At 33.6% G+C, this 11,955-nt stretch overlaps 1 protein-coding gene across 9 annotated transcripts in view; it reads left to right on the top strand.

Moving 5' to 3' along the window:
• Positions 1-770: 770 nt before the first annotated feature.
• The window catches only part of myom1b (myomesin 1b), a 42,811-nt gene continuing 31,626 nt past the window's right edge, over positions 771-11,955 (top strand). For 5 of the 9 annotated variants that reach the window (XM_052561292.1, XM_052561291.1, XM_052561293.1 and 2 more), the window contains exons 1-5: positions 771-915; positions 1,648-1,832; positions 6,204-6,332; positions 7,933-8,107; positions 11,230-11,387. In XM_052561292.1, coding sequence (XP_052417252.1) covers positions 1,690-1,832; positions 6,204-6,332; positions 7,933-8,107; positions 11,230-11,387 — 605 coding nt within the window. In that variant the 5' untranslated portion in view covers positions 771-915; positions 1,648-1,689. Of the gene's footprint in view, positions 916-1,625; positions 1,833-6,203; positions 6,333-7,932; positions 8,108-11,229; positions 11,388-11,955 lie in introns of all 9 variants that reach the window. The other 4 variants (XM_052561296.1, XM_052561295.1, XM_052561290.1 and 1 more) reach the window with 3 other exon arrangements.

Here is an 11,955-nt window from a genome sequence, read left to right as displayed (position 1 = left end):
AGGTTGAGACAGACCACAGAATTGGTCAGACTGATGCTCCAAGCCTCCTCTATCTCTGTGCCAATTTTCCCAACTTCATACCAAACGGTTAGAAAGTTATCCGTGTTAAAACATCAGTGTATATTCTGCCCACTGAAGGCAATAGAGAGCTTGAAAAGACAGACCACAAAACTGGTCAGATTGAAGCTCCAAACCTTCCCTACCTCTATATATGCAAATGTTCACACATATTTACCAAGCTGTTTGAAAGTTATTCGTGTACAGTAGACACAAGTTAATGTTTGACCAATTGGTGGCGCTATAAAGTTTGAAAGAAAACTCCCCAAACTGGTCAGATTAAAGCTACAAACCTCCTCTATCTCTGTGCCAATTTTCACTACTTTTTACAAAACAGTTCAAACGTTATTGGCATAAACATCAATTAAATTTTGACACAGTGGTGGCGCTAGAAGTTATGAAAAATCAGAGCCCAAAATCGTCCAGATTGAAGTTCCAACCCTCTTTTACCTCTGTTCCAATTCTCACAACTTTTTACATGTAAATATATATATAAGGTTTGTCCTTTATTATGAAATAAACGACACTTGGTTATTATTATGTAAAACCCAAAGTCATTCATACTTTTTTATTCTGTAGGCAACAGTATAAACCAACACCAGTGTTTTTATCGCGTAAAGAGTTACGTTAAGTACAGAACTGCAGTGTTAATGCGCCGATGCTCCTGTGCACTACGGCTATATTTAACGGCTCCTGTCTCCATAAAAGGCCGTGAGAGTCGCTTGGACATTCCTGCCATCGCCAATATTATTTTAGTTGTGTGGAGAGCAGCTCGTTCACAGCGGCTCGTTCAGTGTGCGTCTCTGCTCGGATCTGGCTCTTGCTTGGGCTCCTGACGCGCTCCTCTCTTTTGACAAGGTGAGATGATCCGCTGCACGAAGTTTGTCAGATGAAACAGGGGATTTATGAATCATAATTGATACCAAATCTGTAGGGAAGACTGAGGTTGGTTGTCACAAAAAGAAAAAAGAAAATTGAACTATTTGTGGGGTATGTTGTCGCATTGCATGGGCTGGTAATGGGGAAATTATGCATTTTGACACTTGATACTGGAAATATTAAATAAAATCTGAAGTTGCATGCATTTAGAATAAGGTAGCCTATATTTAGCAAGGATATTTAAAAAATATAAAACAGCAAAACATGCAAACATCAACCACAGCTTTGGCCAATGGAAATTAATATAATTAATGAATTGTGTAAAACTGCAACATATAAATTCCTGACATTAAATAGCATGAGAACTAAGAGCATATATAAATATTATATATACTCATAATGCATGAAAAAGCTGTTTAAAATTCGTTATTCTTTAAATTAGTTAAGTCTAAACTTTGTATCTATTTCTAAATGTACTGTTTAAGATATCAGGCAGATTTTACTGCTGTCAAAAAAAAGAAAAGAAATAACAATGAAATTCAAAGTTTCAGTGCTTTAAAGCAACAGTGCAAATTGCTATTAAACAGGACATGCACCAGATATTTTCAGACCAGTTTGAGTCTTGCCTGTGAAATTATTACTTACAAATCACTGGGTGTAATACTCATATGTAATGTGTTGATCGAAAGCTTTGAATCTTCTGACTAAAAGAGCTTGAGAACTGAAGACAGTATCTGAGCTCAAGAGGACACAATGTCTGGATCGATCCCATTCTACCAGAAACACCACCGACATTATGACCGCGGCTACCGTAGCCGAGAGACGCAGTCTGCTATCAGTCAGTACCAGCAGAGCTCTAGCACTTACTCTTCACATAGCAGCAAAAGCAGCAAGGGGTAAGAGAGCATGGAGAGATCTGTCACATCAACAGTAGATCCTTCCCAGTCCCATAACCTGAACCCATTCCAGCAGCCAGCTCTTCCTTATAAAACACTTACTGTATCCTTCACCACAACACAAAAACGGCTCACTACTGTCGCCTCTCTTGCTTTGTCTAATCCATATCTCCCACTCAACCTAAAACATCCTTAAAACATGCCGTTTATAGCTGTTTTCTGCATGCAGTGTGCTTATTGCTGACACTTATAATTTCTTTGGTTGACAGGTCACGTTCACTTTATGGTGTGTGGGTATTGGCTTTACTTTTGGTACATTGGTGTTTTTTACAGAATAGGGTCATTGGAGTTGGTTCTGCTAGTTTAAGCGACGGACAGTCACACATTTACAGGCTCTAAGACTTAATTTTGTTAATAGATTCAAAACGTGCTGTGTATTCTTTTAGGCCTTTCTCTGGTTTGGATTTGTGCCTGTGTTTTGTTTGATTTCCTCGCTCTGGTCACGTGACTGGTGGCTCGTTTTTGTCTCGGCTGTTGCTTACTGGGTCACTCTGAATGTCAGAGCGTAAGCTTATCTTGTGTGTCTTGTTAAGGGACCAATGTAACTGCAGCCTCAAGAATCTTACAACAGCTTGCACAAACTGAAATCTTCCAATGCTCAGTCATGATTTTATTGGTTTCTTCATCACTTGGTTTCATGTCGTAATATAAATAGCATTCATAACATAACTTGCCCCTTCATTTGGTGTTCTTGACGTCATGGTGTATTTATAGGGGCTACAGAAGTAGATGTTGTTATGTGTGTCACATGCATTATGCATTTACTTTTCTGAGAGACCTAATACTAAAAGTGTATTTATTAGCACAATAAAATCCTTAATAACAGATACTCATATGCAGAGGTTTACTTTTTTTTATCTACAAGCAGACACAAGGCACCTACAGGCTGCCAATGCATGATTTCATTTTCACGGTTTCACAGTTTTCACTTTCTCGTATCAAAAAACTTAAGTTACTTCTATACAAAGGATAAACAATAATAGTTCCCCTGATGCAAACTGTCTTCTTTACAGAGTTGCATAGATGTCCACTATCTTCTTTTACTACAGTTTTGCAATCGAATATCCATACTGTTTCATATCCAGGGGACAAAACGTCCTCTTTTTTGCCTAAAATGTCCTAGCTTTGTCTTTGTATTTCTACTGATCCTCTCTACAGTCATTGTAGAATGCATGCATGCTGTTGGTCAAACTACTCTCCAGTCATTTCCATCGGCAAGTAAAACAAAGCTAAATCCCAGGCATTTTAGAAAGCCCAGCCAGGACATGTCCAGGGAAAAAGAGGACGCATGCATTTGTTTTTAGCCTGAACAGATCCCTCTTTTATGAGCTGATACTGTACAGGATTTAAGCAGGATGGCAGGTTGGCTCTTAGGTTTCTGTTTCGGCCCCATAAATAACATTATCCAATGATATATGTGCTCCCAAATGTCTTTGCTAGGTGTGGCAAACTGAAAGTTTTTCCATGCTAGATGAATACAGTTTTTGTCCAATCCCAGTCTTAGTTTTAGATCACTTTATCTGTCCTAAAGGCCCCCACCGTCTCTATCCCGAACTCTTGAATGTCTATTTATACACACACTCATGAGAGGCATGAGGAAAACAGTGATATGTCAAGGGTATATGAAGGGTATAGGTAGTCTGAAGGCATGAGTGTAATGACAGATTAAAAGCAGAAGAATTGTGGTGTAAACACACTATGTAAATCTGAGCAGTATAATCTAAAGAGCAAAACAAATGAAGCAGGGAAACGAGGCTCAGATTTACAGTATTATGGAAAACAAGACTTGACAGACAGCTGAGGATAACCCAATGTTTAGATACTCAAAAGTTACATGTACAAATGAGCAGCAGGTGTGCTGACTGGAGCGAGTGATTGCGACCTCTGCTAGTGAACGCCAGCCATTGCTTTGTGTGTTACGATGGATGGGCTTTTTCATTCATGAGCACTTATTTGTGTTTGCTGTTACTCAGAAAAGAATGCACACAGGTCGGACATTAAGCTTAGAACTTTCTTTTAGCTTCAATCAAAGATTCTATCAAACTTACAAATGAGGAATATTAAAACACAACAAATTCAATTAATTTAATATTAGGCCTATACTTGTCGTATTGAGACTTTTTAACAAATAAAATTAAGTACTGCCCTGAATTTATTTTCACATTGAATATCATGTTAAATATCTTGGAAAAAACAACAACTACACTCTGACATACTTGTAAAAACAGCACTTCCTTTGGAAATTGTATACACACACACACACACACATATAGGGAACAATGTACTGTATTAATATGAAGGAAATTTTATTTTTTTTATTTTTCACAGGCATATTTTACATTTTTTTATTATTTACTTCATTGCATTACATTTTAGGGTTAATGGAAATTTCCATAAAATGTATTTACCAGTACCTCTTCCTTTCTATTTAATTTCAAATAAAATACTTACATGTGAATGTAAATGCAATGCTTTTTGGAGACATAAATGCATGTTAATCGCAATCAAATGAAAATTTGTTATAGTTAAAATTCTAATGCAATTAATGAATATTAAATGCAATTAGCTGAACTTTAGAGTACTTTTTGACCATTATATGTTTCTTTATGTTTAACTTCTATTGTCTTTGAAATATGATTAAAGTACCACTATTTCTATTGAAACTTGAATGTTGTGTAGTTAAATCTATTTGTAATCACACATTATAATGATGAAGTTGCAATTTTGTACATTTAAAATATATTAATCTTACAAGTAATATAACACACTACAGTTAAAATGATAATCAAGAACTTTAAGTGTGCTTTAGTATTTTAGTCAACACATCAAAAGTGTACTTCTTTAAAGCACACAAGGTTAATAAAAACAAAAATGTGAATAATGTACAACTTTTAATTTGGTATTATTACAAAGTGCACTTTTTTTGCACAGAGTGTACTTAAACATACACTGTAAAAAATTTCTTGTTGTTTTTACAAAAACTTTTTGGCAGCTGTGGTTGCCAGAATAATTTTGTAAAAATACAGAAAACTGTAAACACATTTACGTCAAAAACTGTTAATTTTACAATATAAAGCTGTAATTTACAAACAAGAAAATGTGAATATAAACCAGTGAATTCAACAACACACAAAATTAAATCTGTTTTGTACCTTGAAAATACTGACAACCACCATAATAATAAAGATGGTACTGTATAAGAGAAAGCCACATGAAGTATCAAAGCTCATCACAAGTAGCTTCACCACAAGCAGAAGTATATATTAACATATAGAAGGTGCACATTTATGGAAACACAAAACACCATCATGGTAACACACGTGATACTTAAATAATGCAAAAAACTTTCATTAAGCAACAGAAGATGTAACATAAAGCTCAAATGTACATAACTGATAACAAGAACTATTTAAAAACATGATTATTTAAACAAAATACTTTCAAACGTGGAGTGTCACGCAGGGAATTCTGGGAATATCAGTTTACAGTTTTAGACTGTAAATTATACATTGATTTGTTCTTTTTTTACTTCTAAAAGCTGTATAATTAACAGAATTTTACTGTAAATTTACATTAAATGCTTTGTTAGATCTTTTACAGTTTTCCCCTGTATATAGTACGGGAACTTACTGTTAACCTGTTATCAGTTTTTTTTCCGTAGCGTTTTTACAAAATTTTACAGTTAAAATTACACTTATTTTTTACAGTGTATCAGTGAACAAACTCATAAAAGTGTCTCTCTTTAAGTCAATTTCTTTATAGATTTTACATCATCTGCAAGCACAGTTAAAAATATATATGCTTTTAAGATTTGAGGGACACTACAAGAGCACTTCCAATACAATTAAGTGCACTTGTTGTATATCCTGTAACTGTATCTTGGAATATTTCACATTATTGAAGTAAAATGGGCAGCAGATGCTGTTTGTGGGTGTAGAAAAGTAGAAGAGTTCTTCAGATGTTTCTTGGAGATTAGACCACTAAAAGCATCCCACAATTGAAAGACAGGCAATTTGAAAGTTCATAGACTTAAGTGTATAATACTAGTGTAGATTGGAGGGTGTAGATTCTACTACTTCATACTTTTGATCACTGATGAAGCATATATTGGTGGTTTCTTGTAATTCAGGATCACTGAGGTGATTAACCTCCTTCCCACTCACTTCCTTAACCTCAATCAATCTAAGAGGTTTTTCATCCTAACATCCTTTCTTCACAACTCCACACCCCTTCCAAAACTCATAATAGCATGTGAAAGTAGTGCTGGATACTCACAAACGTGTGTATGTTGCAATTTCTGCACCATTGCAGCATCAGAGCTGCCACATACACGGCTCTAGGTGAGGGTGGGCTGAGCCCTCAGAGAGCCAAACCAACCTATCTGGCCATGGACAAGGAGAACCAGATCATCGGTTATGTGGTGCCCATCTTCAGGGGCAGGTAAAAAAACAGTCTGGGATTTGTTTCAGTGTTGGAACAAACACATGCAGCTGCTCCGTACGTCATGATTTCTATTGTCAGCATGTGTTTGGTATTACCAAGCACTTCAATAATATGCTATTTATAGCGTAGTTTAAAAAAAGACAGCGCATACTATAGGACTTCATGGCCATATCCCATTGAAGAAATGATTTAGCATTGTTCTTTAACCCTTGTTAAAAAGAAGTACACTTTAGGTTACTTTTAAAATAATAGTCTTTAAAAGCATATACTTAAGTGTGAACTGAATGTAATTTTTTGGACACTTAATTTCATAATAATTGCAACTAAATGAAAATGTCTTATATGTTACATTTATATTAAATGCAATTAACTTGACCCACTTAAGTGCAGGATTTAAGTACTTTTTAATATTTAATTAGAATGCCTTCATTAGAATATGATTAAAGGCTATTTATGCTGAACTATAATACACTTTAATGTCATTTCAATTTAAACTTGTATGTCATATAGATTTTAATGTGTAATTACACATTTGTAATGATAAATATGCAATGTGAATACAATATATTCATTTTAAATGTAATATCTAACAACAAACTACTCTTAAAATTATAATCAAGTACTTTAAATGTGCTTTAGTATGTTCAACACATCAAAATAAGTGTACTTCTTTAAAGTACAAGAAAATAATAAAAAAATGCCCTTAAAAGTAAAACTTATAATTTGACATTATTACAAAATGCACTTATTAAAAGTCTACTTAAGTATGTTAATAATATAAATTCTTACATGTGATTTAGTATGTTAGTCAACACATTGAAATAAGTGTATTTTAAAAAACAACAAAAGTTTATTAAAACATGATGGAAAATACTTAACTAAAACTGAAGATAAAAGTGCCCTTTTATATTATCTGCAACGTATCTCTTTTTTTTTAAATACTTTTAAGATCTGAAGTACACTAGAAGTGCACATTTACAATTAAGCATACTTCTTTTTCACAAGGGAAAGCCTTTGATGGGAACTATAATTTAACTTTGACCACCATTTTAATCTATGAAGAAACTTTGAGCTCACTCAGGAGTAATATACAGCCAGAATGGCTTTTGGTAAGAAAATATGCTGCAATAAAGCAATAGTTCACCCCAAAATGACAATTCTGTCAAAATTGGCTCACCCCCAAGTTGTTCTAAATCTGTATGTGTTTCTTTTCTCTGCTCAACACAAAAGAAGATATTCTTAAGAATGTTGGTGACCAAGCCAATGACTTCCAGAGTAATTTTTCCATACCGGGACAAAATACAAGTGTTTGGTTACAAATCTTTTTCAAAATATCTCCTTTTGTGGTTTGAGGATGAGTAAATGTCAGAACTTTAATTTCTGGTAAACCCTCCCTTTAAGGCTGGATGCAAGGATGCCATAGCAAGGTGTTAAAAGTTCTCTTAAAGAAAATAAATGTGACCTGGCTTCCTGTTTTTATTTTTTCAGAAACCTTGTGTGTATATATAATGTGACGAAATATATGCTGTATTGTGCTGCTCTGCTTTGTTTAATTCGAGAGACGTGTGAATGTGATGCTACATAATTCCCCCCTCAGTCATGAGTTTCAAAGCGGCCTGTCAGACACTGAGGAAGCTCGCGCTAAAGAGAGCGCCGGGTATCTGGCACGTCGTGACCTCTTCGCTAGCGGCGTGGAGTCGGAGCGCATCGAACACAAGTCCCACAGAACCGTCATGAGGGAGTCGGCAGAGCGCATCTCGCTTAGCAAGAGGGTCAGTGGAGATCCTAGTCCTGTTCTTAAACACACAACTCACTACTGCTCTTGTGGTTCGAGATTAAATATACATTCCTTTTCATAACAGTTATTAACGAATGGCTCTTTGTCAAGTAACACTTCCATCTTAAATTGACATTATAACAACTACAAATTGTTGAACTGAGCTGCAATACGGCTCTGAGTGCTCGCTTTATTACACTTGTGAAAAAGAAGCACATACTTTTAAAAAGAGTACTTACTATGTAAATGATATACTATGAAAGAATATAATTAAGTGCGAAGTGAATTAAATACTTTCCTACAATTAGCTGTTTTTTATTTGCAATTAAATGTAATTTTTTTTTTCATTGATTTTGATTTGATTTTAAGAGCATATTTAATAGAAATAGTTGAATGCTAGAATGTTTTTGACCCATTTACATAGGACTTAAGTACGTCTTTTATTAACAAGCATTTACGGTAACTAAATTATTCTTTAATATAATTTCTGTTGAAACTTGTATGTCGTATTTAAATATATTTGCATTCACACAATTGTAATTATAAAGTTGCAATATATTATTTTTTAAAGATTTTAAGTTTAAATGTAATATCAAATAACACACTACAGTTAAAATTGTAATCAAGTAGTTGACATGTGCTTTAGTACATTAGTCAGCGCATCAAAATAAGTGCACTTCTTTAAAGCATAACAAAAGATTCAAACAATGATTTAAAATATACTTCAGAAGTAAACATTTTTTTAAATTATTTGTCACGTTTTAAAAGAGTACTGAAAAGAGTCATGAAAGTATCTCTTAATTCACTTAAGTGTTTAATTTCATTAATATTATATAATCTGCAAATACAATTTTACAATTAAGTGCACTTCTTTTTCACAAGAGTAGAAAAGAATCACTATTTGAACAATATCCTAACCCTGTGTATTAAGCTTCATCATATAACTCAATTGACTCCAATGGTAACTCAAATTGTACATCTGATGGATAACAAAGCCATCAAAAACATCCCATTTAGATGTAAACAGACACTCATTTTATTCAGAAATTGTAGATTATTTTTAGTAGCGCAGCAGCATTTTATGATTTAAGCTTTTATTAAAAACAAACTCATACATTTGCAAACTGAAATGGCCCATGGGTAACACTTTATTTTAAGTTGTCCTTGTAACAGTGAAATTATACATTTAAGTACTGAGTAATATTAATTAACTACATTTACTCACTGTATGGTTAGTGCTAAGATTATGGTTAGGGTTTGTTTTAGGGTTATTGCATTATTTATTGTTATTACAATAGTAATTACATGTACAGTAACATGTTCAACAAGGATACCTTATAAAATAAAGGGTTACTGGCCCATGTTACTAAACACAAAGGTTAAATTACACACTCAGTTAACAAATGAGTTTCATTGTTTCAAGTAATTTACTGTTTGAAGATTGGAATTTTATTGTTTGAACTAATTGTGCAACAGAAGAGTTTGCTTTGATTGTAGGCTTTGAGGAACACTATTAAACTCATGCATACAGTACGTTTCCTATTTTTAGATAGAAAAAGAGCAAGAAAGTATCACGACACAAACTTTATTTAGTTCTGATCCTGGGGCCAACAAACCGTGCCACCATGGTGCCAGATTTCAAGGGTTGTAATGTTTTATGTGGTTGTCTGGTGTGTTAATCTGTGGTGTGTGTTAAGGCGACTATGAAACTACTGTTGTCGACAAGTGATGTGCTGATCATCGCTGAGGGAATCCTCAAGGAGATTATATTTACACTGACACGACTGGACAAATAAAACCAATGACTTGTAAGGAGGCGCTTGGTCCAAATGAGTCTCAATGGACACATTATAAATGCTTAACACATTTTGTACAAATATTTTGTGAATCTGTTATAAATAGAAGATGCAAATGTAAGAATAACATTATGTTTACCATGCATTACTGTAACTGCTCTGGGTGCATTTTTTCTTTGTAAATAATCATCTTTTGGTAAGTTACCATAACATACTTTGTCAAAATAAAGTGCACTTAAGTGTATAGAAAAATATATAAGTATACATATTTTTATAAGTTTATAAAAAACTGTAACTGCACATAATACAGTATTATTGAAATAAAGTTCAACTAAGTGACTTAAAAAGACACTATCATCACTTGCACTTATTAATGATATAAATTAAATGTTTACAAAATTAAGTACACTTATTTTGATATGCTGACTAACAAAAGTCAATTATTTTAATGTGTTAACTAAAGCACATGTAAAGTACTTGATTAAAATGATTATTTTAACTGTAGTGTATTATTTAATATTACATTTAAAGTTAATATATTTAAATGTTCTAAATTGCAAATGTAAAATGTAAAATAAAAATGTATATTTACACATGTATTTAAATACAGAAGTTTCAATTGAAATTAATATTTTAGTTTGAATGAATTAATATTTTAGTTTACCATAAATGCTTGTCAGTACATTCTTAAGTACTGTAGCCATATTTTTAAAGACAATAGTAGTTACTTATAAATCAAATTTCATATAAAATGTACACTTAAGTCCTATTAAAGTGCGTTATAAACACTCTGAAGTTCAGCTAACTGCATTTAATATAAATTCAACCTATAATACATTACAATTTGATTGCAATTTAGTGTGCAAAAACATTACATTTAGTTCACACTTAAGTTTAATCTTTTCAAGTATGTTATTTCCATGATAAATGCTCTTTTTAAAAGTAATGATACAGTGCACTTCTTTTGCACAAGGTATATTTATGACAGGAGTTAAATTTTTTACCTTGCATGAGCAAAATTAGTAACGTACGATGTTTGATTATTTTTAAAACAGTGTTTTTTAATATTCATTCCATTGCAATGCCTTGCCTTTTAGATTTCCATTGTAAGTGAATTACTGTATACTGTTTTGTTATTTATTTTTAATTTTTTACAAATCAAGGGATTAGTCAAAATCTTCTGAGGCAGTTTGCATCTTGACTTAGTAATGCGTTTGGTCATAAATGCATAATAGTTTTGTCCCTGCATGTTCATTATGCATTTATCACAAAAGAGTGTTGTCACGTTCTAAAAACTATATGAATGGTTGCATGTCCTCAGATCCATGAGAACGAAGAGTACCATAAGCGTCTGAACGAGGACAGCCTAATGCACACACCCGAGTTTGTGATCAAGCCACGATCCCACACTGTTTGGGAAAAACAGTGTGTGCGGCTGCACTGTACCATCTCAGGATGGCCTGAACCACGCGTTGTGTGGTGAGTTCACACACACAAACACACATGCACATACTTACACAAACACACATGCACATACTTACACAAACACACATGCACATAATTACACAAACACACATGCACATGTCTACACAAACACACATGCACATAATTACACAAACACACATGCACATGTCTACACAAACACACATGCACATGTCTACACAAACACACATGCACATGTCTACACAAACACACATGCACATAATTACACAAACACACATACACATGTCTACACAAACACACATGCACATGTCTACACAAACACACATGCACATGTCTACACAAACACACATGCACATACTTACACAAACACACATGCACATAATTACACAAACACACATGCACATAATTACACAAACACACATGCACATAATTACACAAACACACATACACATACTTACACAAACACACATGCACATAATTACACAAACACACATGCACATAATTACACAAACACACATACACATACTTACACAAACACACATGCACATACTTACACAAACACACATGCACATGTCTACACAAACACACATGCACATAATTACAC

This window comes from Carassius gibelio, chromosome B7 (genome assembly GCF_023724105.1).
Source record: "Carassius gibelio isolate Cgi1373 ecotype wild population from Czech Republic chromosome B7, carGib1.2-hapl.c, whole genome shotgun sequence".
NCBI lineage: Eukaryota > Metazoa > Chordata > Actinopteri > Cypriniformes > Cyprinidae > Carassius > Carassius gibelio.
Note: the sequence above shows the minus strand (reverse complement) of the source record. Positions and strands in the feature narration are given on the sequence as shown.